Source organism: Alligator mississippiensis, chromosome 1 (genome assembly GCF_030867095.1).
Source record: "Alligator mississippiensis isolate rAllMis1 chromosome 1, rAllMis1, whole genome shotgun sequence".
Taxonomy (NCBI): domain Eukaryota; kingdom Metazoa; phylum Chordata; order Crocodylia; family Alligatoridae; genus Alligator; species Alligator mississippiensis.
Window position 1 is genome coordinate 304,346,290 of NC_081824.1, and position 24,550 is coordinate 304,370,839.

General features: G+C 41.8%; 1 protein-coding gene across 1 annotated transcript in view; it reads right to left on the reverse strand.

Moving 5' to 3' along the window:
• Positions 1–1,029: 1,029 nt before the first annotated feature.
• Positions 1,030–24,550, reverse strand: part of USP9X (ubiquitin specific peptidase 9 X-linked) — a 189,490-nt gene continuing 165,969 nt past the window's right edge. The window contains exons 42-45 of the mRNA XM_006266676.3: positions 17,294–17,450; positions 16,676–16,888; positions 16,031–16,126; positions 1,030–14,190 (exon numbers count right to left, since the gene is read on the reverse strand). Coding sequence (XP_006266738.1) covers positions 14,056–14,190; positions 16,031–16,126; positions 16,676–16,888; positions 17,294–17,450 — 601 coding nt within the window. The 3' untranslated portion in view covers positions 1,030–14,055. The remainder of the gene's footprint in view (positions 14,191–16,030; positions 16,127–16,675; positions 16,889–17,293; positions 17,451–24,550) is intronic.

Consider the following 24,550-nt stretch of genomic DNA (forward strand, 5'->3'; position numbering starts at 1 on the left):
ACAGGAGTAGAATAGTATGCACAATACCTTTGAAAGTATCAAAACTATACCTTTCAATGCATCGAAGATGCTAGTTCCCTGTGTGTAGGGACCTGGAGTTTAAAGTACTGTATTGTCCAATTTCAGGTCAACCCCACATTTTCAGATTTAACCTGAAGACAAAATTCCCTTGACTATAAATCAGCAACACCCAATAAAGACTGCTGTTACCTTTGCAGAAAAGTAACCTAGGAAAGGACCCAAAACATTAAATGCATTATAAATACTAAAACTGCACTGAAAAAAAATGACGTTTTTATTGCTTGCACAAAAAACTGCAAGTACAAAAGTTGAGACAGTAGGGCTCCTGATTACAGGTCAACTGCATATGTAGTGAATGTCTTTAATGGTTCTTTTTGGAGTCAAAAAATGTTCAGATAGTCTGAACAATATAGGATTAAAAAAGTATTCACCTTTAACTCTAATTCTCAAAAGGGGATAGATAGAAAAAAAAGGTAATGCCAGCAAGCCTATTTGCATTGTGGTCCTGTCATAATGAATAGGTTCCCCAAGACTTCTGATACAATCAATAGTAGTTACCATTAGGTGAGCAGGTACACCACATTTTAGAATAAAAGATTGTCACAAGAATTAGCTTTGGGGGCAAAAGTAATGAAGGAAGTTCCTAGCTGCCATTAACAGAACTCTAGCTCACTGCCTTGCACACAAGCACAGCTGCAAGCACAAACTTGCTAACCCTAAAAGTGCTGCTGTGATCCAGCACTCCTCTTAACCACTTCAGAGAGGCCCCCAAAAGGGAAAATGATTTAAAAAAAGTATGAACAGATAATTAATCTGGTAAAAACCAAGTTAAAAAGCAAGCAGGATTGTCTACTAAGTCTCATATGCTTGAATGCTTTTTTCTTAAAGTTCTTCAAGGTTACTTGGTGCAAAAGAACTTTCAGAGCAATTAACATTAAACATACGATAAAGCTGCATAACCAGCTTCAAATAGCAGCAAACTAAAAAAGAAAAAAACCACTATGTTGCTGAAGGCAGCTAGAAACACATTTAATGTAAATGTACAGGATGCAATGCTACATTTCACTCTAAATTCACACAGCCAGACAAGGACATTTTTGTCTTGAATCTGTTTACTCTGAACTCAAACACCTTTTTCATGCATGGCCAAACTAAAAGCTATATTTTAACAATGGTTTTATACTTCCATCCTGTAAATAAACATGTACTACTTTGGTTTGTGCGTAACATCCTTGACTATGAAGGATAAGTTTTTGAATGCTCAGTTGGAGAGAACGTATCTGTAGATGGAAAAACCCTTAAACGTAAGAAAAGACATGTTGGACAGAGACTTCTGGTAGGAATGTAAGCAATTCGAGTTACTCCATATCATCTTGCACTGAAGGGTAGGGCAGATATTCTAGCTGAACTTGGAAAGGGACAAGCTGAGATATATTACTGAAGAATAAGTGTGCTAGAGAAAGGTATTGACTAAAGAATGACCTAAGGATCAAAATAAAGACTGGATGTGTCCATGTAACAATGGACGACAGCTTAAAAGCAAAACGAGGCATTACTAAAAAATGGTGCAATGAAAACAAAGTAGTGGGACACACTCAAGAGAGACTAGAAGAAGTGAAGTAGCCATGCTATCCCTAGAAAACTCCATAGAAACATTACCAAGCTAGACCATGAGTGAAGAAAAACCATTCGGCAGAATCGGTATAGAAAGAAATTCCAAATAACAGAGTAACACAAGTACTTGCAGTTATGAACACTAGCCTCCAGATCATGAAGTAATACTGAAGTTCTGATCTATATGCCATTCAAGTTCATAAGGAATCTAATCCATTGCTTTCAGTGGACCAGAGTACACAAATGAGGGAAAATAATACAGAGGGACAACGCCTAGTAAAAATAATACTGATGAGGAGAGCTTTGACTACCTGCATATAAATTGGCCAAATGGCAGATGGGATGTAATTTAGAGGAGCAATATGCACACTTAATTTCTTCATGAAGAAAAAAAAATTGAAACGTGGGAAGCTGTACTCAGCATAGTCTTAAGTATCATGCAAGTTATTAACAATCCAGAACAATGTAATTAAGCCCAACATTCCTAGGGGAGGCCTTGCATCAAACAACAGAAAATGTAGAAGGGGGAGTTTAAATAAAAAATGAGGATGCCAAGTCAGGACAACCCTGACAAGAACATTAAAATAGCTTTGACTTGGTGCAACCTGAATCAGCCTTTTGTCAGTCACAAGAAGCAGCTCACCCATCCCTCTCCCCCCTGCTCCCAAGAAAGAAACAGGATGGCAAAGGAAAGAGAGCCAGGTAGAACAGCAAGAGCTAAAGCTTCATTTTACTTTAAGCAGGTATCATTTGAAAAGCCCAAATGAAGTTCATAGGAAGGATGGTAAACAATGGCAGCTAAAAATCAGCTGGGAATTAGGAGGGTTAAGGAGGAATTGGAAACGCAACCAAAGATCTACCCAACAAAGTGGTGTTTTTTAAGCACCTCAGAAGCAGGAAGTCTTGAGACACAACATGGGAGTAAATGGAGAATGGACCGCACACACGTTACTGGGCTCAGTGCAATGGCAACTTGAGTTAAATTTCATGGCCTGGAGTGTCAGGCTAGTTCATTTTATGGTCTCTTCTAGCCTGAAGCTCAACGAGTCTACTAAAAGTTGAGGAATAAGGGCATTGTAGAAAAGCAGTGAACTACTCTTTACCACCTCAGATCCCAGGCAGATGCTTAGCTTGGCCTCACTGTTTGCTGGTAACAAAAGTGAAACACTGTCAGACTGGCATACAAATGGTTAACTTCATGTGTAGCTAGGCAGTAGGACCTGCTGGTATGCATCCTAGAGGTCTGAAGGAAACTACCAATTGGTTGAGATGCTAATTGTGTGCAAATTTTCATGCAAATTACTTGCTGTAACAGGCAACAAAAAGGGGACAAATAGACTGTCTATAGAACGGATACTGGGAGTTGATCCTGGGAATGACAAAAACAACAAAGTTTGACTGTAATACCAGGTAAATTATATATAAAGACCAACATCCTATGTCCATGGGGGAGAAGAGGTAGGTAGAGCAGGACAATCAATACCCATCCAGGACAAACCAGTACATTTTCCAGAGGTAGAATTTTCCATTACAGTGTATTAGAGCACTTTAAAAACAGCAAAAATAAACAAAAAACCCCCCAACAAAAAACACAATATAGAATTGACTGGATGCTTGTGTGGACATCTGAGGCACCCCCTTGCCTTCTTTTCAAGGTAGAGGCCAACCACTACCTAAGGGAAGTAGATAAGGAGGTATTCCCTTTATTTTGTGCTTGCCACTACAATATTTTGTACCTCTCCTGCTAAAGCATGCAATACTAGCCACTATCACAGGTGGGGTACTGGATTAGATAAGCCACTGGGTCTGTTGCTATGACAATCCCTATGTTCCTAAAGAGAATCAACCTTCACACAAAATTACTACATTTGTGATCTTGCCTTTTTGTTATTATTGTCCCATTTTTCAGCACATGAGCACCTGTGCCAGGCGCACTGTTTGCCAGGTCACTGGTTTTTCAACGATTTAAACAATTGAATGTCATGTGCCTTTTGATAAATCAAGAATAACTCAAACACCAGGTAACACCTAGGCCTCCTTCCAGCTCTGCTTTGGCAGCTCCCAACTGGCTGGGAGGAAGGGGTTGTGCAGCTTGCACAACACTGAAGAAGCTGCTGACTTAATGGTGAAATGGTTCATCTTCTTCTAACTTGTCTTTACTACAGAAGCTTTATTAAAGCTTAAACCAAGAACTGAACAAAATTAATATTATTTAGCAGGGAAAATATACACCATCAAGGTTGCCTTGTGACTATCCTAATCTACCCAAATGCAAGCCTGTGTTCTCATGCTAGTGTCCAGTGAATGCATTTAAAAAATGCAGGGATATCTACTGACCTCTTGCTCACACCAGCTAGTGCTGGCTTTGGAGACAACAGATTACACAGTTTATTTGCTTTCATAATTTACAAAGAGCAAAACTTTTTCTTCACATGCGTAATATAGGCTAAAAATAGCTCAAAGCAATCCCAGTATTATTGCAGCACAGAAGACATTAGCCAATATGCTTTTAATCAAAAGTTTAAAAGCTACAGCATTGGATATTAAAAGGAAGATATTTTCAAAGGTTATCTTTTAGTAAACCCATAGCAGAGATTTTGAATTGAAGCAATTTAGGTTTCACAAAAAAGGTACTAGGATTTTAAGCCTTCCTACAGGAGATTCCATTACTCAATTGTAGTGCAAGACTTGATCTGCCAAGAGGACAGGTGCAGGTGACATGCTAAATGGCTTCCATAATAAAAGTGGAAATCTGGAAAAAAAACCCTGGCATTTACACCTTCATAAGGGAATGTTTTAAACCCCACATTCTAAGTAAGTATACTGCACCATCGAGTTTCACATGTTTACTAGCACCCTGACAAACATAAAAATGAACTGCATATCCAGTTTATTCTTCCCTGTGGGTACTAGACAGTCTTAAGACACCCATATAGCAGATGATTCCAATTTGTACCAAAAATACAGCAGGTGTAAGATCTTACCAATAGATACTTGATGTTTATTATTATCATCCCTTCCTTTAGCTTGGTCTTCCTAGTTCAAGTGGGGTACATACAAATCAAAAGCCCCTTTCTAATTGATCAGACATTTCAATGGACTTTTGAATGCTCTCTGCCTGCACTACATTCAGGTATGCAGGATAAAAGGACCTTGAGTGAAAAGTGTGGAAGAAGGCATGGGTGTGGGTAGCAGAGGAAGGAATTAGAGATAACCAATACTAGGAACCTGGAGAAAGAAAACAAATCCCCTATGTTTAGCATCAACATCAAATACTGAGTTTATAATGCTGCATTTATGCAAGTGAACAGAAAAACTGGCTCCAACATGAAAAACACTCTGGGCTGTATATCCAGCTAGTGTAAAGTGGCAAGATGTGAAAATATAAAGGTTGCAAGGAGTTGATCAAAAAATTACAACATTTGCTCCTTTCTATATGTAAAAGGAAGTTAATTTAAAAATTGGAATCCCTGGGCATTAGTGCTTACTCACAGGGAAACTGACTGCTGCCTAATGGGACACGTTTGTGGAACACAGATAAGTGCTGTATTGCCTTGATCTAAAACTTCTGCATTTCCCTTTACCATACAAAATTGAGCAGTAGTTGCAAATGAACATAGAAGTGTTTAATTATTATTTTTGTGAATTTTTTGCTAGTGGAATAGTAATGCAATATGCACCACAATATCACGGAACCAGCAACTTAATAAAAATCTAGAGAGGTACAACACCCTCTCATTTCTCCAAGTTCATGTTATTCTGAGGGGTGCTGGTTTCCTTTCTGCGCACTGAATTTTACAGATCCGAACTCTTTGTTGCTTTGCACAATCCTGTACATCTATTCAAAGTGAGTGTAACAATGTGCAAGGATTCTCTACTCAAAGGAAACAGTGTTTTACAGCACTTCCCATGTACAGCTGAGGCCCTGGTGTGACAACACAGCTGGGTATTTGGGTGATAAGGGAAATCCACTAGAAAGGTAGAGACCTAACTAGCACCTTTTCAGCCCCACTTGTTGGACCCCGGTTCTGCAGGAAATTGGGCATGGCCAGAACATCTCTGCAGTCTGTATTTTTTCTAGCCACTGGATAGTCTTTTGGGACCAAGTATTAATTAAACCCTATTTTGATCCCAGATGGCCTCAGGACCCAAACAACATACAAGTACCTTCTCTCCCACATGTTCTGCACTAAACAATGTCACTGAACCAGAGACTGATTCTAGCCCCAAATCGCTACCATAGGTGCAAAGCAGTGGTGAATCCAGCTTTCTTGCTCTCTTCAGAATACTTCAAACTTTACCTTCCTGTATCTGCAATGTTTATAATTGCTGGGACTATATAACAATGATTTTGCAGTTGTATGTGCTCAACAGAATTCTTCAAGTGGTCAGTTAAATTCACCTGTTTTTGTTTGCTGTTTGATAATAAACAAACACTCTCAATCAGGCTCCTGAGTAATTGAAAACAAATCCAGGTTGGACTGTTCTCAAATCCATGAAAAAAAGTGGTATCCTTAAATTCTTCTCTGGACAATCTCTACCCTGATGGCAATCCTTTGGTTCAAGCTAAAGAAGGGTTCAAGATATCAGTTCTAGATTTCTTGCCTGTTTGAGGTGGAGTGGCTATATTTCTCATTCACCATCTGTCTTGCATGCATCATTTCTTAAAGAAAGATTCTCAGGCTAATTACATTGTGATAGCCTCCCCTTTTTCCAACTACTCAGTCGCATCAAGACAGTAAGAAATACAGTAATAGTTTCCTAACTTTTCCACATAAGCAATAACAATGTTGCCACAGGGATGTGCGCACTTTCAAATGTGAAAGGATCAATGTGGAGAGGTTTCTACATGATAATCCATTAAGTGGTGTTTCCACTAATAATAGCATTTGAGAACTCTCTCACCTCCCTGGTTTAGGTGACTTACAGATTTAATTTGAATTGGGTATCAAATAATTTCAGACATTTGCTTCACTGTGGGGTAGGGAAGATACGACTACCATGGTCTACACCATGGTAAGTCTTTGGCTAGAGAATTTTGTAGACATTTCAGGCGGTGGTATTTTTCACTAGAAATTTCAGTACGAGAGAAGAAACAAAGGCATGGTTAAAGCCTTTGACTTAACCACTGCCTAGCCCTAGAATCTTACTCACCCCACCAGGTTCATCTGTGTGGATGCTTGTAATCTTCATGAAGATAAAAACACATCAATAGGTGTTTCTCTGCCCCCCCCCACCAAGCTTGGAGTCAGACACTAGCTAAATGAAAAGGGTAAAATAAGTCTCTTGGGAATTGGAACGTGGGAATGGACCAGAAAACAATGCCACTGCCTTCTCTTTCTTTTTATATACCCACTTTTATCTCTGCTGCCTCCTTCCCATCCCAATAAAAGTTTCACACTGCTTCACAAAGCAGGGTCCACTCTTATATTTAAAAAACTTTGCAGCTAGCCCTTTTGCTCATTAGCTTTGACATTTACTTCTAAAGGTTTTTAAAGTGGTCTCTAAGTTAAGGGTCTGCTTTAAGGTCTCAAAGTGGAGACCTTCAGCTAGATGTGCCACCCTGACCAGCTCACCAAAAAGAAAGGAGTTCCTTGAGAATATGAGAATGGAGACTTGCAACCACTGAGGCAGTAGAATTTCAACACATAGTAAGCATAGTCTGAAACACTAGATTCCTATAAGCAATTTCTGAGGAACATCAAAATCTGCTCTAGGATTGAAGAAGAGCTTGTAAAGCCTCTAAAGCCTACCAGTGAAGTGGCAGTCACTACATTCTGAAAAGACAACTACTAAGAGAGAAAAGAGAGAAGAAATGGGCAAACAGTACACTGAAATGGCTATTGACAAATAGAAGGTGAAGGACTAACTGGATTTTTTAAAAATTAAGACCGTCCAAATATTCTAGGATATGAAAGGACTTAAAAAAAATGAATGTGCTATGGCTGCTTGCAGATGTGAAACAAAAACAAAAAACCCCACACCTTACTAGAAGCAGCTATGCATTAGTTCAACCCAGCTCTTCAGTGTCAGTGTAGAGTGGATGCTTCAGCAGGGCTTTTTGATTTAATCAGCTATTAGATAAAAGCGGCAAAAAAGTTTCACTAAAGCACTCAATCTAAACAGACACTGCAGAGCCAGGTTGAACTACCACACTGCCTCTTTTGGGCATGTGCTGGGCTCGGCACGGGAGCACATCAAGTTAAAAGTAAAGCATGTTTTTGTGGGGGTTTTTCATGTCTGCAAGCAACCTACATGTCTTGAAAACTGTTGGAAAAGGTCACAGGAAATGATGGGGTACTGGATTTTAAGAAATGCTAACATACTGATGATTTTCAAAATAAAAAGGGGAATCTGGGAAGCAGTAAAATAAAAGAGACTGAGAAGTTTGATGGACAGCAACTTAATGCAACTTCCAGGCAACAGGAAGCTGTCTACCATTTTGGGCTGTTAAAACAAAAGCATCACTGAAAAAGGAAACAACTCTTCTACATGACTCAGGTCCAAATGCATCTGGAAGTGTTTATTTGGTACTGGCTCTTTATTAACAAAGCACTGGTTAGCAACCTTAGGCTGTGGGCTGGACTGACCTGGTTCAGGTCAGAGATGTGCAGGCACTAATACCCACTTTTTCTCCCATGGTGGCATGGGGAAAGCACCTACAGCCAGCACTTGTACCCATAGAAGTACAGGAATGTGACTGCTGCCAAAGCCCCACACCTGGGGGCTGGACCAAATGGCTGCATCTGGCCCAGAGGCCATCAACCCTGACAATAAAGCACCACAAGCACCAACAGCAACAAAAATGGAAGCAGCTGATGGAACCAATTTACAAGAAAAGAATACAAGCATTAAATGTTTAGACTTGGCTAAGCGATGACTATAAGGGTTCAGTGTACAAGTAATCTGAAGGTGTAAATATGAAGACAAACATTATTTAGGACAGTATAACAGATGTTATCAGGAGTAATAGGATTGCATTAAGAAAACCCTAAAAGCATAAAAAAATATTTTCCAAGGGAAGTGAAGGAAGCTCCACTGTTTGGGATTTGTATAATGACTGGACAATACATTGAGTACTCATCAGAGCCAAATTAAAACAATGCAGGGACTGGCTGATATAGTTTTCCTTCAATTACCTCTCCTGTTTAAATTTTAAAGACTTGCTTATTTGGCCCTATTTCCACTATTATTATTCAAGGTTAGTTTAGACAAGCTAGATGGAGTTTGCACAATATTTTGAGAGATTTTGCTCAAAAATGACACCACATTATTGTCATTTTATAGCACTGTTGATAAAAGTAGCCTGGATTTAGCTTTTGTAAAGCTCTGTAACATAAGTTGGCCCAAGACATTAACTTTGTTCCTATCAAGTGGCTACTAGTTGCTGAACTGAGTTGTAAAGCTAAAAATAATAGTTTGGATACTTAATATCTAGCAGAAAATTAGCCCTTACACAAGGAGGAGTGCTTTTTTCCTCAAGCATCGAGTCAGATCTTTTGTCCTGCATTCTGGGTCATCTGAACAGATCCCTGAAAAGCACCACAGACTTCACCAGGACTTGGGCACATCTGTTAAGGTCCAAGGAGCTCCAATGGATCTACTCAGACAGATCAGAGAACAGGACTGTGACCTTGGACTTCAAAAGGTCCTTGCCACAGGGACAAAGTCACCTTCAGGATCTTTACACTTATTTTAAGCATTGCCATCTATGTCAGCACAATTCTATGAATAGCCTCTTTATTGCTGCAACAGAGTTAGTACTGATACTGAACTCTCTCTCTTGTAGGGAAGACGAGAATGATGGCTATTTGGCATTTTAGATCTGTTAGTCCAAGGGACAGCTCTACAAATTAAAAACACAACATATGTTTAGAGTATCTTAAAAACAGCTGGACTGTGCTAAAAGTGACAATACTTAATTAAGAACGGATTAAAGCCCTTTTATACAGTAGAGTTTTTCTATAGTCCTTATTAAAAGGGAGAGCCCTCAGCTTAGAGAAACATGTGGATATAAGAATCCCCAGAAAATAGTACGTGGACAGTGCCACAGATGCCCTGAGGGGGTTAGGGCATTTATTTGCCCCATGTCTGCGACTGCTGCCACAGAATGGTCCCATTTCAGCTGTACATGGACACTGAAAAGTAGCCACTACCCAGGAGTCAGACATGATCTTTAGGAAGCCACATCTGTACTTTTCTTCAACATTAAGATTACTTGTGAGAAGAGCAAAGAAAAGCTGGAAGGAAGGACAAAGCTTTCTTTGAGCCCAGAGGTGACAAAACCATTTACTTTCACTTTATTTCTATGTTAGCCTCAATGTAGCATATCTTATTTCCAAGGTGGTAACCTCTCTAAAGATCCCTGCATCTTGTTCTGGACAGCAGAATGGTTTGTTCTTCACACTTGTGGCCTTAGGCTGTGGGAACAGTAAAAGTCATCATGTATCCCTGTTACCCGATGCTGGGGCAGGGCCAGTCACGACATAACACCCTTTGGCTGATTCAAGAGATGTGAAGTCAAAGGGAAGAGCCCCATCTCTGGCAAAATAATTTATCTACTTCAGCCCACAGCATCAATGGAAATCTGCTTTCAAGATGATGTTTACTGAAATATGGCCTAATTTAGTTTTACTGTAAGTGAAAAAAATATTTAGTTACCTAACAGTTACTCTAGGAATTTCCTCATATCACATTTCTCCCTTTATTTATTAAAAGTTTAACAGGACATTTTTCTAACTTGTTTTTAACATAATGCCAGCATTGCAAAACTGCAGCACTCGGGTACTAAAATTAATGTTAGCAGGAGTTACAAAGACAAGGAAAACACACTATAACATGTTGAATAATTTTGCTTGGATATATGGTTACCAGCATGTTTTATTGCTGGCAAAGGATTCTGAGAGGTAGAAAAAAAGTATTCACAATATAAAAACCAAAAAAAGAATTAAATAAATTGGTATGGTGGCTCAATTTCAGCCCATTTAGCTTTGGCAGGATAACAAACCTGGTTCTCTGCAGGACTATAGGAATTTGTCAGAGGGTTCTGCAATAGTAACTGCTTTTCCATAGCACATGCAATGAAGCACACACAGCAGGCACAACAGGGTGATTGAGAAGGCAAATAATAGTAACCTTAACTCAATGTTTTTAGTTTGGCTCTTTCACTCTAAAAACTACCTACACACCTCCAGAGGGAATAGCATGTTTGTCTCAATCTCAACAATACATTGTTTTACAAAGGTGTTTAATTCCTTCCTCCTGAGGTGCCAGGCCTATGAACTCAGTCAGAAATCTCCAGTCCAATTAGGTGTTTTCCTCCTTTTGCATCATCACAAGTACTACAAATTCACATGTAAAAAGTATGCCCTCACGGAACTTTATACAAACTTAATTTCACCCTTGGGTTTACACAGAAGCAGCTCATTAGCTCTGTAATTAGAACTTAGTACTTTTATTGATGCATAAGTAGGACTAGAATTCCTGTCTCACACAACTGTGCTGCTTCTGCAGCACTAACAAGAAACAAGTATCCAAAACTTACTTTAGTCACTAAAGGCAACAACCATGAATCCAAATACATAGAGGGACAAGTTATTTTGGGTAAGGTACAGCTATTTATACATATACTTTTCAAGAGTAAAACCACATATCATTACCTATAAATGTTCAATTTGTATGCATTTAATGTCAAATTGTCAGGAAAATGAGAAACTGCTTTATTATTTATTGGATCATTTTATGGAAGACCAGAGATTTTCTAGGAACTTTTCTAAAAAGAAAATACAAATAAAAATTAAAGGGGGGGGTTAAATCTTTAGGCACTTCGAGGACTTGTATTTTAGTGTGCCATCAAGACTGAGGTACTGTATATAGCTAGAAAATGATCACTGCAATAATGCTGTGACAGTAACAGGCATATTAAACTTTTTTCTAGCACAATGTTTATTAAACAGTTTTGAAACCGTTTTGCCCAGAGTGAAAAAAGTATTTCTCTGTCCCACTACACCTTTTTTTTGCGTAGCCATCTCTGTTGAAAAGCTGTAACATCAGCCAGCCTTCTTTAAAGCAACAGAGACGCACAATACCCTCACAGCTTGTCCCCTGAAAATTCATTGCCAAAGTCATAAATCCCTATTTCAGGGAAGGAGAAAAAAAAAAAACAAACAAAAACTCACATCCTTAAAATGTCACAGGTTTTACATGTCTCTACAATCATTGCACTGTTAAAAAAAAAATCAAACACATTTGGCAAGGCTGAACTAGCACATTACATATTTTTTTCCTGAATAGTAAAAAATACATAATCACCTTTGAGATGGAGCATTTAACAATAATTACTGGTCCAAATAAATATGAACTACTTCAATTCTAATACGCAGGCTAATGCTTTGCGTTAAAACTTCCAATATTAATTCCCAAACTGGCATGGGAAAATTTCAACCAAATTTAGCAAGTCCAGGTAAGATAGTATTACTAAAAAAACCATGAGTCTGAATTAAACTGTTGAGCACTAGAGAAAACATGGAAGCATAAAAGTGATGATCACTGCTACATAAAATATTCAAAAATCTTATCTACACCCCTTCCTTATTACACTAAATGCATAAAAATGCACTGGTGATTAATTTTTCCTTTGTTCATTTTAAAACTACAGACCTTTAGTTTGATAAGCAGCTTTGTTTCTATCAACTCAGTTGTAAAAAACACCATCAAAGCTTGTGCTCATTAAATATATATATGTATATATAAAAACATACAAAAAGTACAAGATAAATCACATTAAGAAACTTTTACAGTGTAATTGTCCTAATTTTTTATTCTTAAGTCAGGGGCCAATTTTTTTGTGCACAGAATTCTCAATGTGACTGAAGTTCCAGAATTCAGCATGGTGCCATTGCACAGAATTCAACGTTCTGCGCAGTCCATTTAAAAAAAACAAAACAAAAAACACACCACAGGACAAAACATTCTTCTTAAATCAAATTCTATTTGTGAATTCAGCAAAATAATTTCTATAAAATAAAACAGCAAAATATTTAAATAGTATAGGGTGGGCTGTATCTGTCTTGCAGGGGTATTTGGTTTAGACAGGTTCCAAAAAAATTACACACATTCAAGTTACCAATTTTCATTTAAATACAGTATTTACTGATGCGTTTCTTGAAGACTTTAAACAAATGTTATTCTGGAATAGATACCTCAGAATTGTATTTGACTAACCAGTAGTTTCTTTTATAATTAAACCCTGCTTCTAACGTTAAGATTTCTTGTATAATGGATAAAGAGCTAAGACAATTCCTGCTTTCAAGTAGAACTGTGAATGAGCAGAAAACCAGCAAGTTAACTTGGTGCAGTGGCACTCACAAGTACTGTGTGATTTTGTTGACTTCCACTTCACTGGGATGCAGTAGAAGGAAAGTGTTAGAAGTTTATCTAATAAGCTCTACCAAAGAAACAAAACAAGCACACCAAATACAGTCTATTATGCTCCAGGCATCCTGGCATAGCAAATTTTTGCATATTTGTTTTAAATCTTTTAAATTCCTATTACTGAAAACTAAGTGTTCTTTATCCCACCCAGAGACAGAACTGTCAAACATCAGATGTGAGGAACATATGTGCAACTGAAAACCTTTTTGTTTGTCACGGTTTCCCCCCCTTTTTATAGTCTAGGTGTAAGAAGAGAAAGCTCCGAGCAATACAGTTGTCGCTTTGGGACAACTGCTGTCATGGTTTTTTTTTTCCTTTCCCTCATTGGCTACACTAACCTGGTGTGAAGCCATGCTAAATGTTACAGCATAACTATAGCTTCAAAGTGATTAACCTAATACCAGAATGAAAAAGGCAATGAAAAAAGATCTAGAAACAATGTTACATCACCAATTTTCCACATCAACCAAATAATTAAAAGGTTACCAGCCATTACGTTGCTCATAGTAAAATCGACTCCAGTGGCAAAGAATTAACATGAAACTATTTTTGTGGTTGACATGGACAGGCTTTTTCATAAAGGAGTTGATCCAACTGCCATGAGGCAGGCAACACTGGTTGCAGAGCGCAGCGGATATATCAAGAAATTAATTTTTGTTTTCGTAGATCTGTGAGTCTCATCAAGACAAAAAAAATGTTTCTTGCTTAAGAATTAACAGTCAAACATTAATATACTATATACACCTTTGCCATTTACACATTAGCATCAGGCCATTTATTACAAAACACTATACACTTTCCACTGCAGGCGGGTTATATATTGACAGCAATTTTCTGCAGATAAGACAGTGAATAGACTCTCCACTCCATGTTGATTAGGAATAGTTTTTCTAGTTTTAAATATTAGCCAGACACAGAGAAAGGTTGGACTGTAAGGCCTGGGTGCACAGTCTTGATGGAGCAAGTTAATTGATTATGTGCATTTCACTAATCTTTTGTCTGAGGCGGGGGAACTTCTTCACTGCCTTCATAATTATCTTGTGCTCGTTGGCCAGTTCGCTGAGGATTGTTCATATGATGTGCTGCAGGGCCTGTATACGGCTGTCCATGCACATGGTTATTCTGTTAAAAAACACAAACAAAATATTTTAAAGAGCTATTACTCTTGATTTTTTTTTCCTGAGCAATTATTTCGTTTTTTTCCTCCTTTATGGGTGGTTCTTTGGAAAAACCCAAAGTCAAATGAACTAAGACATTTTTAAAATCAGGGTGTTGTTTCCTTTAATTCTTTTTAAAGTTTCTCCTGCACTTACCTTTTGAATGCATTTATGCTGAAGGTAAAATACACATGAATAGAAATTGTAAAGGTAAATAAACAGTAAATTCCAGATTTAAGTAACAGAATTACATGCAAAGCAGAAACGGCAAGAAAGAGAAAAGGGAAATGAAAAGGAAGGTTGTCCACGTTATATGTAGATTTTAGGTTAAAGTATACATATATTTCCACCAAAAGATAAAATGGAATTGGAGAAATATTTTGTAAAATACTCAAAAAGAGCCCATGACATCTTTGTGCAACACAGAATTTTGAGAGCGCAAAACAAAATCTGAACATAATTTAAACCAGTCATTTTCTCCAGTAGTTCTGCATCAAAATTATTTTTTTCTGGACTAAAAATAATTTGTATAACTAATGGATGTAAAACATGGTCTATGATACTCCATGGTGCTGCAAGATTGGATCAGTTACCAACTTACTGCTGCATACTAACAAGATAAGGGTCATGTGAGTTAGAGGGTGAGAAATGCCATCTGTTGTGAGAAAGTGAACACACATCAAGCAGGTAATAGATTAAAATAGGTGAGGTTGTGGTAAAATGCGTCTGAACTCCAAGGGGATGGGGAAAGTCTGTATCACTTACCAACTGCTCTGCTGAAAACATCAGCAAGGAAAGCAAGATGAAGGGGAAATGGGTTTGGGCAGGAGAGGAAAATTAGCAGATTCAAAATATATAGAATGAATTGGAGAAATATAGGGAGAGAGACAAACTGCAATTAAGCCAGGGAGCTCATAATGTATCTGTTGCCAGCTTAGTAAGTGTGGCTATGATTTCTTTCATATTAAGCTTTCCATTTAAAGATGCTAACAAGATGTCATGTGACTGTAAAAAAGATTTAAATGTTATAGGTAATTTTGACTTGGACATTAGGGTTACCTGATAAACCCCATGCAGGTAGGAGCTGTAGCCTTGCCACAGCCTTTCCTGGTCTGACTCAACATACTCCTCCTGGAAACAGTGGTGTGGCACCACTGTTCCTGGGAGGTAGGTGCAAGGGAGGTTGGACAGGGAAGGGCCATGGCAAAAGAAGCTGCTCCTGCCTGCTTTATATTAATCAGACTATCATAATGCAGATTGCTATAGCTCTTCTTGGTCTGGTTCTGCAAGAGGCACATGGGGCAGTTTCATCTAGTGGTGGTGGCAATAGCACCAGGTAAGAACCACTGAGATAAGATGATGCAGCACAACAGTGGTTCTCAAATCGGGGGCCTGCTAAAATTAAAAAAAAAAAGTCACGGAGGGATGCTATGACTTCAAATAGGCTGAGAAACAGTGAATTAATCTCAGGGTCCAAATCTACTGTAGAAGCCAGTAGTGCAATTAACAAAGAAAGAACTACTCAGTGTGGACAAGCATGGCAAAATTAAATTTATCAGTATTTTCAGTATGGATTAGCTACTCAAACAAACATTTTTTACCATGAATGAGATATCTCTGTTAGGATAATAGTTGGATTTCAGCATAAAATTCTGATGATGAAAACTGTTTGTAGTGAATACAAGAGATCTGCATTATCATGGGATTTGCCTTAAATATGAGTTTGCATGAAAACTGAAACAAAACAAGCATACAAACTTTTGATTCCCTCCTCCATCCCCAAAAAGTGAAACTGCAGTGTTTACCTGTTGATATTGGGAACCAGGTGAGTGGGGATACAATGGGGCATCTTCTGGTGGAGAGGACTCATGTTCGTCCGGAGCATCTGGGTCATCTGGTTCCTAAAATTAAATAAATTCAGTTTATTTAGATATAGGAAATAATGACTCAATTCAAATCCATTCATCTTTAAATTAAGTTTAAGTTCCTGGAGATGGATTCTCTACTCTCCTACAATTTCTCAAAAGAAACATTAATGCGTAGTTTCCTTGATCTTATTCAAATGACTCTTAATATCAATACATATGTTCAGCAAAATTGCCTGGTCACCTCCAGGAATTTAATTTTACCATTTTAGGTCAGTAAATGTTATCTCCCAAGATGGTCTGTAGAAATAGCAATTAAAGTGAGAAAAAGATTAATCAGGACACCATAAATACAACGCAGCTGGCTGTGATGAAAATAACTAAATTTCAGACCATTCCATCTTAACAGATAAAGCGTACTTGTAAATTTCTTAATTCCAGAATCAACAAAAAGGAGGAACATTCTGTTACGCAGAAAATTATTGCAATACTGGACAGGTTCTACACCAGTGAAGGATTTAAAAATTTAAAACAATAGTTCTAATTAAGTTATCTTTCTACTTATTGGGATACCTAATTCTTTACCTCCTCTGGGCAGAGTTCGCAAGCCTTTGCAAGGGTTATTCTAGCACTGTGTGATCTCTCCAAGAAGTAACCATTCGATGTTTCATTGCTCTGAACTGGTGGAGACCAATTATTATACGTGTACTGGGGATTGCCAGTGTATGGTCTACGCTCAAGCTCATCTCCAAGCCATTCTACTGCCCAGGTCCATTTTCTCTTCAAATCTCCATTGCTCTGCAAATAGATAATTAAGAGTTCATAATTTTGTTGTTCTTCAAATGCCAATGCTTTCCCACTGCCACAAAAACCATTTACTGGAAAGCCGATTACCATCTTCACGGTCGCCCACTGTGAACATTTTCTTTTTATCTGGTACATGAATATTTTTCTCCTAAAAGATACCTTGATAGGAAACATTAATGGGTTTGGAGCACTTGCTAAACATTAATGCAAACTGAATCTTCCTTTCAAGTTTAAATGCATCCCCTTTTCCACTTCCTTGTCTTGTCCTTTTGACACTGAAAGAGCTAAATGAGTATTCAATAAAGGATGATAAGTATTCTGTATTAGAATGCTTAATTAAGTTTTTCTATACAGAATTTTAAATATAAATACATGAGTCAGAATGAAAAGTATCACCTGCAGTATTTGGTAGGCTACAGGACAGTTGCTGAAAAGGGCTACCATGCACTTTATGCACTGGTAGGCTCTTTTCTGATAATGGTTCTTTGAACGCTGAATGGTGTCAAATAGCCCATCCCTGTCATCTGGGATTCCTTTAAGTGCATTGTGAATCCTGCAAAAAATGAATAAATAAAATCCAAGAGTCAGAACTTTAATCCTCAAATGTAAATAGTGTTTAAGACATCACCAGAATACATTTCAATTACAGCGTAATTATAAAGGATAATATTAATATTGTGAGTAGAAAATTTTGTGGTAGACATTTCTCAACAAGTATAACTTCACAGTATGCGTGCAGAACAACTTCATTGTTAGGTATTTATTTTGAAACTAAAAGGGCTAAGCGATATGTAATCCAGTCACAGTTTAACCTCTTGAGTATGAGAGGGAGGGTCAAATGGCATACACACGATGCAGTTTTAACCACAAATATATAAACATGATTGATTAATAGCTGTTGATCAACTGAACTAAAAATTTCTATTTAATAAATTAAATCTACCCCCTACACTGTGAGAATATACACATATCTTAGAATGAATGGCTAGTCTCCTTTATAGTAACTGAATTTCTTTGAGATGATGTATGCATTATAGTTTTCATCATGTGTGGTAGGTCAGATATCTGGGGTGCTACACATACTCTGTATCCCTTTGTGTTCTTGTGTGAGGGCAAAAAGACTGCAATTGCTGTAACTGTCCTCAATTTCTTTCACCAATTCAGAATCCCATATGCTCAGAGCTCCAAACAAGAATGGAGAGCAGGTGATGGTGTCTCCATTGACTTCATCACAAAGAACCACAATTTCCATAAGACAAGTAACTGCTCTCTTTTTCAAACATGTCACGACAGATTCCTACTGTATGCGACTGGCAGCTTGCACCACCTCAGCTGAACAATAATTGCAGTACTGTTGTGAAAACTTGGCATTGAGCTAGCTGCAAAGTCAATGATATAACATTTAACAAAGTTATTCAAGTTTCTGCAGGCTGCCGCCCCACTGATTTCAGACATGGGCCACCTGAAATAAGCAGACACTGCTTGTGACCCTGTGTGGAAGAGCTTTAACAGTGGGGAGTATCCCTGATAATAGATTATGCAATTAATTAACATACCCTCTGAGGCGAAACAGAATGGCTTTTAGAATGGTCTGATATGGGTATAAAAAAAGAAAGAAGTTTGATAACTAGTAAGGCTCTTGAAATGTTTAACATCTGTTTCTTTTCTCCCTGTGCAGAGTGGGGCTTTGTGATAAAGACACGCAAGTTGATTCAGGTCAAATTTCAAAACCATATCTCTGCAATAGGAATGGGTACAGTGATTCAGCCCCAAGAATTTGAAGCTTGCTGATTTTTAGCTGAGGTGACAGCAACCAGAAAGACTGTCAAGTTCAAGGATTCTAACAGTGCTCTCAAGTAGACATTAGGAGGAAGGCAGCTTGCAACAAGTTTAGACTCAGTTTCTTCTAGCAGTTTCCTTCAAGCTGAAGCATGCCTATTGTGGGAATTTCCCAACCCTGAAACATCAGTTGTTTGATGGACTTCTTCATCAACCACTTGTCACTGGTGAGAGATTTAAGAAATCTTCTTGGATATATCTAAATATGGGAGGTATGAAGACACTGGCCAATTGCCCATCAAGAATGACTGGGCTGGGGGGGAAGAGAGAAAGGGAGGGGGCTGGGATGGAGTGCCGCCACTTAACGCCCCATGCTGCCGCTGTTCTGCCTCTTGCAGGGAGCAGGGTTGGGGAGCCTCGGCTCCCCCACCCTGTCCAGCCCTCAGCATAGCTTTGGAATCATGATGACACTCCCCCATGCTTGAAGTACTGTGATTGGCTGTTTCTGTCAGCCAATAAGAGCGCAAATAAAGAGAGACAGACAGAGACTTAGACTTCTATAATATCAGAATTGCAGTTATCCTGTGTTGTTGCTATCAAGTCCATAACTTGACCACTTCCTGGAACAAAGGCAATGAGTAGATGACTCTGTTTATGTACTATATGGCAAAAATGTCTGCATACTATAGTCTAAATACAGCTTATCTACTATACTGCAAAAAAAAAAAAATCAGCACTAAAAAGCATAGTAAAGTAAGCCAGAATGCCACACATATTAACTACCCTGAGTTCTGGGCTGTTTATATGAAGTTTTACATTGCCCTGGGACAGATGCCTTGCATGGTCAGATGGTCCAAGCAGAAGCCCTCCCAACCTATCTCCAATGCATCCATGAAGACAGGGGCTGGTCAGAAAGGGGCACTCCTTTTTGGATGCTCAGAGGTCCAGTGATTAATTTAGCTCTGAAATAACTGTGTGTGTTCCTCTGGGGTCTCACTAGGAAAAAAACAGACCTTAACCAAAATTCAAAATGAAAGTGAACTTGGACAAGAAGCTTTATGTTCACATATGGACTAACAGTCCAAAACAGACACAGATTTGATTTTATTCTATAAAAGTAACCATTTCAATGACACGAGTCTGTCCTTAGAGAGATGAGCTCTCAGTTACCTGAAGTAAATTGTGACTATTACAAACACCATAATCTGATGAAGGGACAATTTGCAGGCCTACTGCTATGTTATTTTGGCATACGTCTCTAACCTGTCAATCATTCATGTCAGGGTAGACAGCTCCTCAAATGGGCTGCCCTCATAGCCAGTTACTTAGATAAGATTCTCAACACTGTTGGGACTAACAGATATGACTCCTCCTATAGCTCAAATGGACAGTTACGTTCATTGTCTAGGCTGAAAGCTATGAATCTGTCCTGAGCCTGAAGAGAGAGAACAGCAAAGGTAATACACCGTTCTGATCCAAGGATGGTCTTTTTTTTTTTCTCTTCTTGGAGAAGACAAAGATCTCATCTCCTGAACAATAAAATACTGGAAAAGCTTCTTCTACCACACTACTCTTTTGGTACATTTGTGGACAAATTAACAAGACTACTTCTGTTTGCAACAGATTTTTATGACAAGTATTCTGGATGTAGGTTAAGAAAAGGGGAAGGGGAACTGGAACTGTATGGAAACTGATGTATAATGGTCATGTGTTGGCTGAAGCAGCAGAAAAAAAAATAGTGAAAAGATGCAAGGCAGCTTCAGCATGTGGCAATCGGGTCTGGACAGGTCTCGATACCATCCAGCCATTTCTGCTGCTTTGGAGCAGATAAAAAAATTGGGTTAGAGAGGAAGTTGCTTTTTACAACCATTTGGCTCTCCTTTATAAAATTATATGCATTTCTCCCTGCTGCCCTGTGATTACAGGTAAGGAAGTCACCATGTTTACTCAAATCCAAGATGACCCTGAATATAAGATGACCCCCCAATAATCAGATCCTATATATGACCCCCAGCGCAGCCGGGGTAAGCGGGGCCCGTGGAGAGAAGGGGCTAACCCCCTTAGTGTGTGTGTGGGAGGCGGCAACTGAGTGGAGCCGGGCCGGGTCAAGCCCCGCCCAGGCTCCTACTTGGCCCAGCCCCCCAGGGAGAGAGAGAGAGAGAGAGAAGGGGGGGTACTCACCAGCCCCCCTCCAGTAAGGCAGGGTCCCCCAAATCCCAGGCAGGGCCCCCTTATTGCCTTAAGAGCAGCTTCCTCGATGGCAGGCCCACTGCGCATGCGCGCAGTTTAAAAGGGCCCGCCGACCGGGAAAAAGCCCAGTTAGACGCGGGAGCGGCGAGAGACGCGCGGGTGAAAGCTCGCTGCGCCCCCGCTCCCCCGAAGCCCCCCAGAAACCCTCCAGCAGCCGCGGAGCCTCCCGCTGACCCCCAGCGCAGCCGGGGTAAGCGGGGCCCGTGGAGAGAAGGGGCTAACCCCCTTAGTGTGTGTGTGGGAGGCGGCAGCTGAGTGGAGCCGGGCCGGGTCAAGCCCCACCCAGGCCCCTACTTTGCACAGCCCCCCAGGGAGCCACGCGACCGGAGCCGCACGAACAGGCTGCGCAAACAGGTGCGCTTCTCTGCCAGCGCGTGAGTTAGCGCGGAGTTCGTGCGGGAGGGCGCCAGACCCTGCCTGCGCACCCCCCAGGGTAGACAGTCCCAGCCGTAGCCAGCCTACCAGAGGCATGACACGGATGGGCACGCGCCGCACCCCGAGGGTCCCCTCGGGCTCCGCGGCCCCCCCCTCTGGCACCTCAGAGACAGCCACCCAGACAGAGCCCCTGGTTCTGGGCTCCATGCAGATGGAGCCCCTGGCTCTCGGCTGCGGGGGCTGCCTGTCCCTTTTTCAGGCTCTGGGGCCTGGGAGCATGGCGACCTCCCCTTGCGGGGTCTGCTCCCTTTTGGGGTCTCTGGTGCGCCAGCTGGAGGAGCTCCAGGCCACAGTCCACAGACTGCGTGCCATCAGGGACTGCGAGCAGCAGATAGACTCCTACTGCCAGGCCCTTCTCCCCGGGGAGGCAGAGGGTAGATCACAGTCTCCCTCCAGGCCAGAGGAGGACTCTGGGACCTCCTGCTGTGTCCAGCCAGGGGCATGGACCAAGGTGGTCAAGGGCCCTAAGGCCCGCCGCACCAAGGCCCCTCCCCCGCCACAACTGAGCAACAGGTATGCACCTCTTGCTGCCCCAGCAGAGCCTGCTGAGTTGCCGGCCCCCACAGGCAACATGGGCCCAAGTGCAGCTCCCGCCCCTGCTCTCCCCAAGACAAAACGTAAGGTGTTTGTTGTGGGAGACTCCCTCCTGAGGGGGACGGAGGGGCCAATCTGCCACCCCGACCCCTTAGCCCGGCAAGTCTGCTGCTTCCCGGGGGCCCGCATCCGGGACATTGCAGAGAGGATCCCCAAGCTCCTCAAACCCACAGACCACTATCCCATGCTCCTTATTCACGTGGGCACCAATGACACGGCTCGGAGCACTCCCAGCCAGGTCATGAGGCGCTACAGGGATTTGGGAGCGGGGCTTAAGGGTCTGGGGGCACAGGTGGTGTTCTCGTCAATCCTCCCAGTCTCAGGCTATGGGCTGAGAAGGGACAGGAGGATCTACGTGGTCAACCAAAGACTGCGGCGCTGGTGTCGTCAGGAAGGCTTTGGCTTTCATGACCACAGCCCGCTCTTTGGCGAGAGAGGCAGCGAGCTGCTGGGAAGAGATGGTCTCCACCTCTCTCCCCTAGGGAGGAGGCTCTTCTCAGCCAGACTGGCTGACCTGCTCCACCGGGCTTTAAACTAAGCCCGCTGGGGGACGGGGGGACTACCGCCACTGCTGGCCCGCTGAACAATCCTTGCAAAGCCAGCGGACCACGGCACTCAAGGGAGCCCACCCCAGCCCCAGCCCTGGTAAAATCTGTGGACAAGGAAGGAGCCCCCCAGGGGGCACTTGCCTGCCTGTACACAAATGCCAGGAGTTTGGGGAATAAGCAGGAGGAGCTCATCCTCCTGCTCAGTGCAAACAATTACGATGTCATAGGGATCACGGAGACCTGGTGGGACTCCACCCATGACTGGACCACGGGGATAGATGGCTATACCCTGTACAGGAGGGATCGTGTAGAGAAAAGGGGCGGGGGTGTAGCTCTCTCTGTTAAGGAAAGCTACGTGTCCCTGCAAGCCGATATTGGTGACCAGGGTGGACGGCTGGAGACCCTCTGGGTTAAAATCCGTGGGGAACACGGCACAGGGGACACAATGGTGGGAGTCTATTACAGACCTCCCACCCAAAGTCCTGAGCTAGACCAGGAGTTTGCCCAGGAACTGGCTGAGGCAGCTTGCTCCAGGACCATGGTTGTCATGGGTGACTTCAATTACCCAGACATCTCGTGGGAGGATCGCTCAGCAAAATCTGAGCGGTCGCAGAGCTTCCTCTCATGCGTGGATGACCTCTACCTGACTCAAGAAGTCTATGGGCCAACGAGAGGCAAAGCGCTGCTTGACCTGGTGCTGGCTACTGGGGAGGACCTAGTCGGCAACCTAGTGATCGATGGGAAGCTGGGTGACAGCGACCACGAGCTGATCACCTTCACCATCCGCCGAAAAGCTGGCAAGTCAGTCAGCAACACGCAAGTCCTTGACTTCAGGAAGGCCGACTTTGACAAGCTCAGGAGGCTTGTCAGTGAGGCCCTAAGGGACTGTGACCGCAGGGAGAGGGGAGTTCAAGAAGAGTGGTTGCTCCTCAAGGGAGCGATCCTCAATGCACAAACTAAGTCTATTCCATCTCGGAGGAAAGGCAGCAAGAGGGCACAGCAGCCCCCCTGGCTCTCCAGGGACCTGGCAGACCTCCTGAGGCTAAAAAGAAAGGTCTACAAAGGATGGAGGATGGGAGTCACCTCCAAGGAGGATTATTCTGCACTGGTCCGGTCCTGTAGGGAGCAGACCAGGAAAGCCAAGGCTGCAACTGAACTCCAGCTAGCTTTGAGCATCAAGGACAATAAAAAGTCCTTTTTCAGATATGTGGGGAGCCGGAGGAAAAGCAGGGGCAACGTTGGACCCCTGCTGAACCAGATGGGGCAACTGACAACTGACGCCCAGGAAAAAGCCAACCTATTAAATAGGTACTTTGTGTCGGTCTTTCATCAGCCCCATGGGACGCCCGTGCCCGCTACAGGGCCGGGAAGTCCGGGTGAGGGTGATCCCCTGCCCTCCATTAATGCTGACTTTGTGAAGGAACATCTTGAGAAGCTGGATACCTTCAAGTCAGCCAGCCCTGACAATCTTCACCGCAGGGTACTCAAGGAGCTGGCGAGCATCATAGCCCAGCCTCTAGCGCGGATCTTTGAAAACTCTTGGCGCTCTGGTGTAGTGCCCGAAGACTGGAAGAAGGCCAACGTGGTGCCTATCTTCAAGAAAGGGAGGAAAGTGGATCCGGCTAACTATAGGCCCATCAGCCTGACTTCTATCCCGGGGAAGATCTTAGAAAAGTTTATTAAGGAGGCCATCCTTAATGGACTGGCCGACGCCAACATCTTAAGGGATAGCCAGCACGGGTTTGTTGCGGGTAGGTCTTGCTTGACCAATCTCATTTCCTTCTACGACCAGGTGACCTATCACCTGGACAAGGGAGATGAGATTGATGTCATATATCTTGACTTCAAAAAAGCCTTCGATCTGGTGTCCCATGATCGTCTCTTGGAGAAACTGGCCAATTGTCGCCTTGGGTCCCCCACGATCCACTGGCTGGAAAATTGGCTCCGGGGTCGGACCCAGAGGGTAGTAATTGATGGAAGTCACTCATCGTGGTGTCCTGTGACCAGTGGGGTCCCCCAGGGCTCTGTCCTTGGACCCATACTGTTC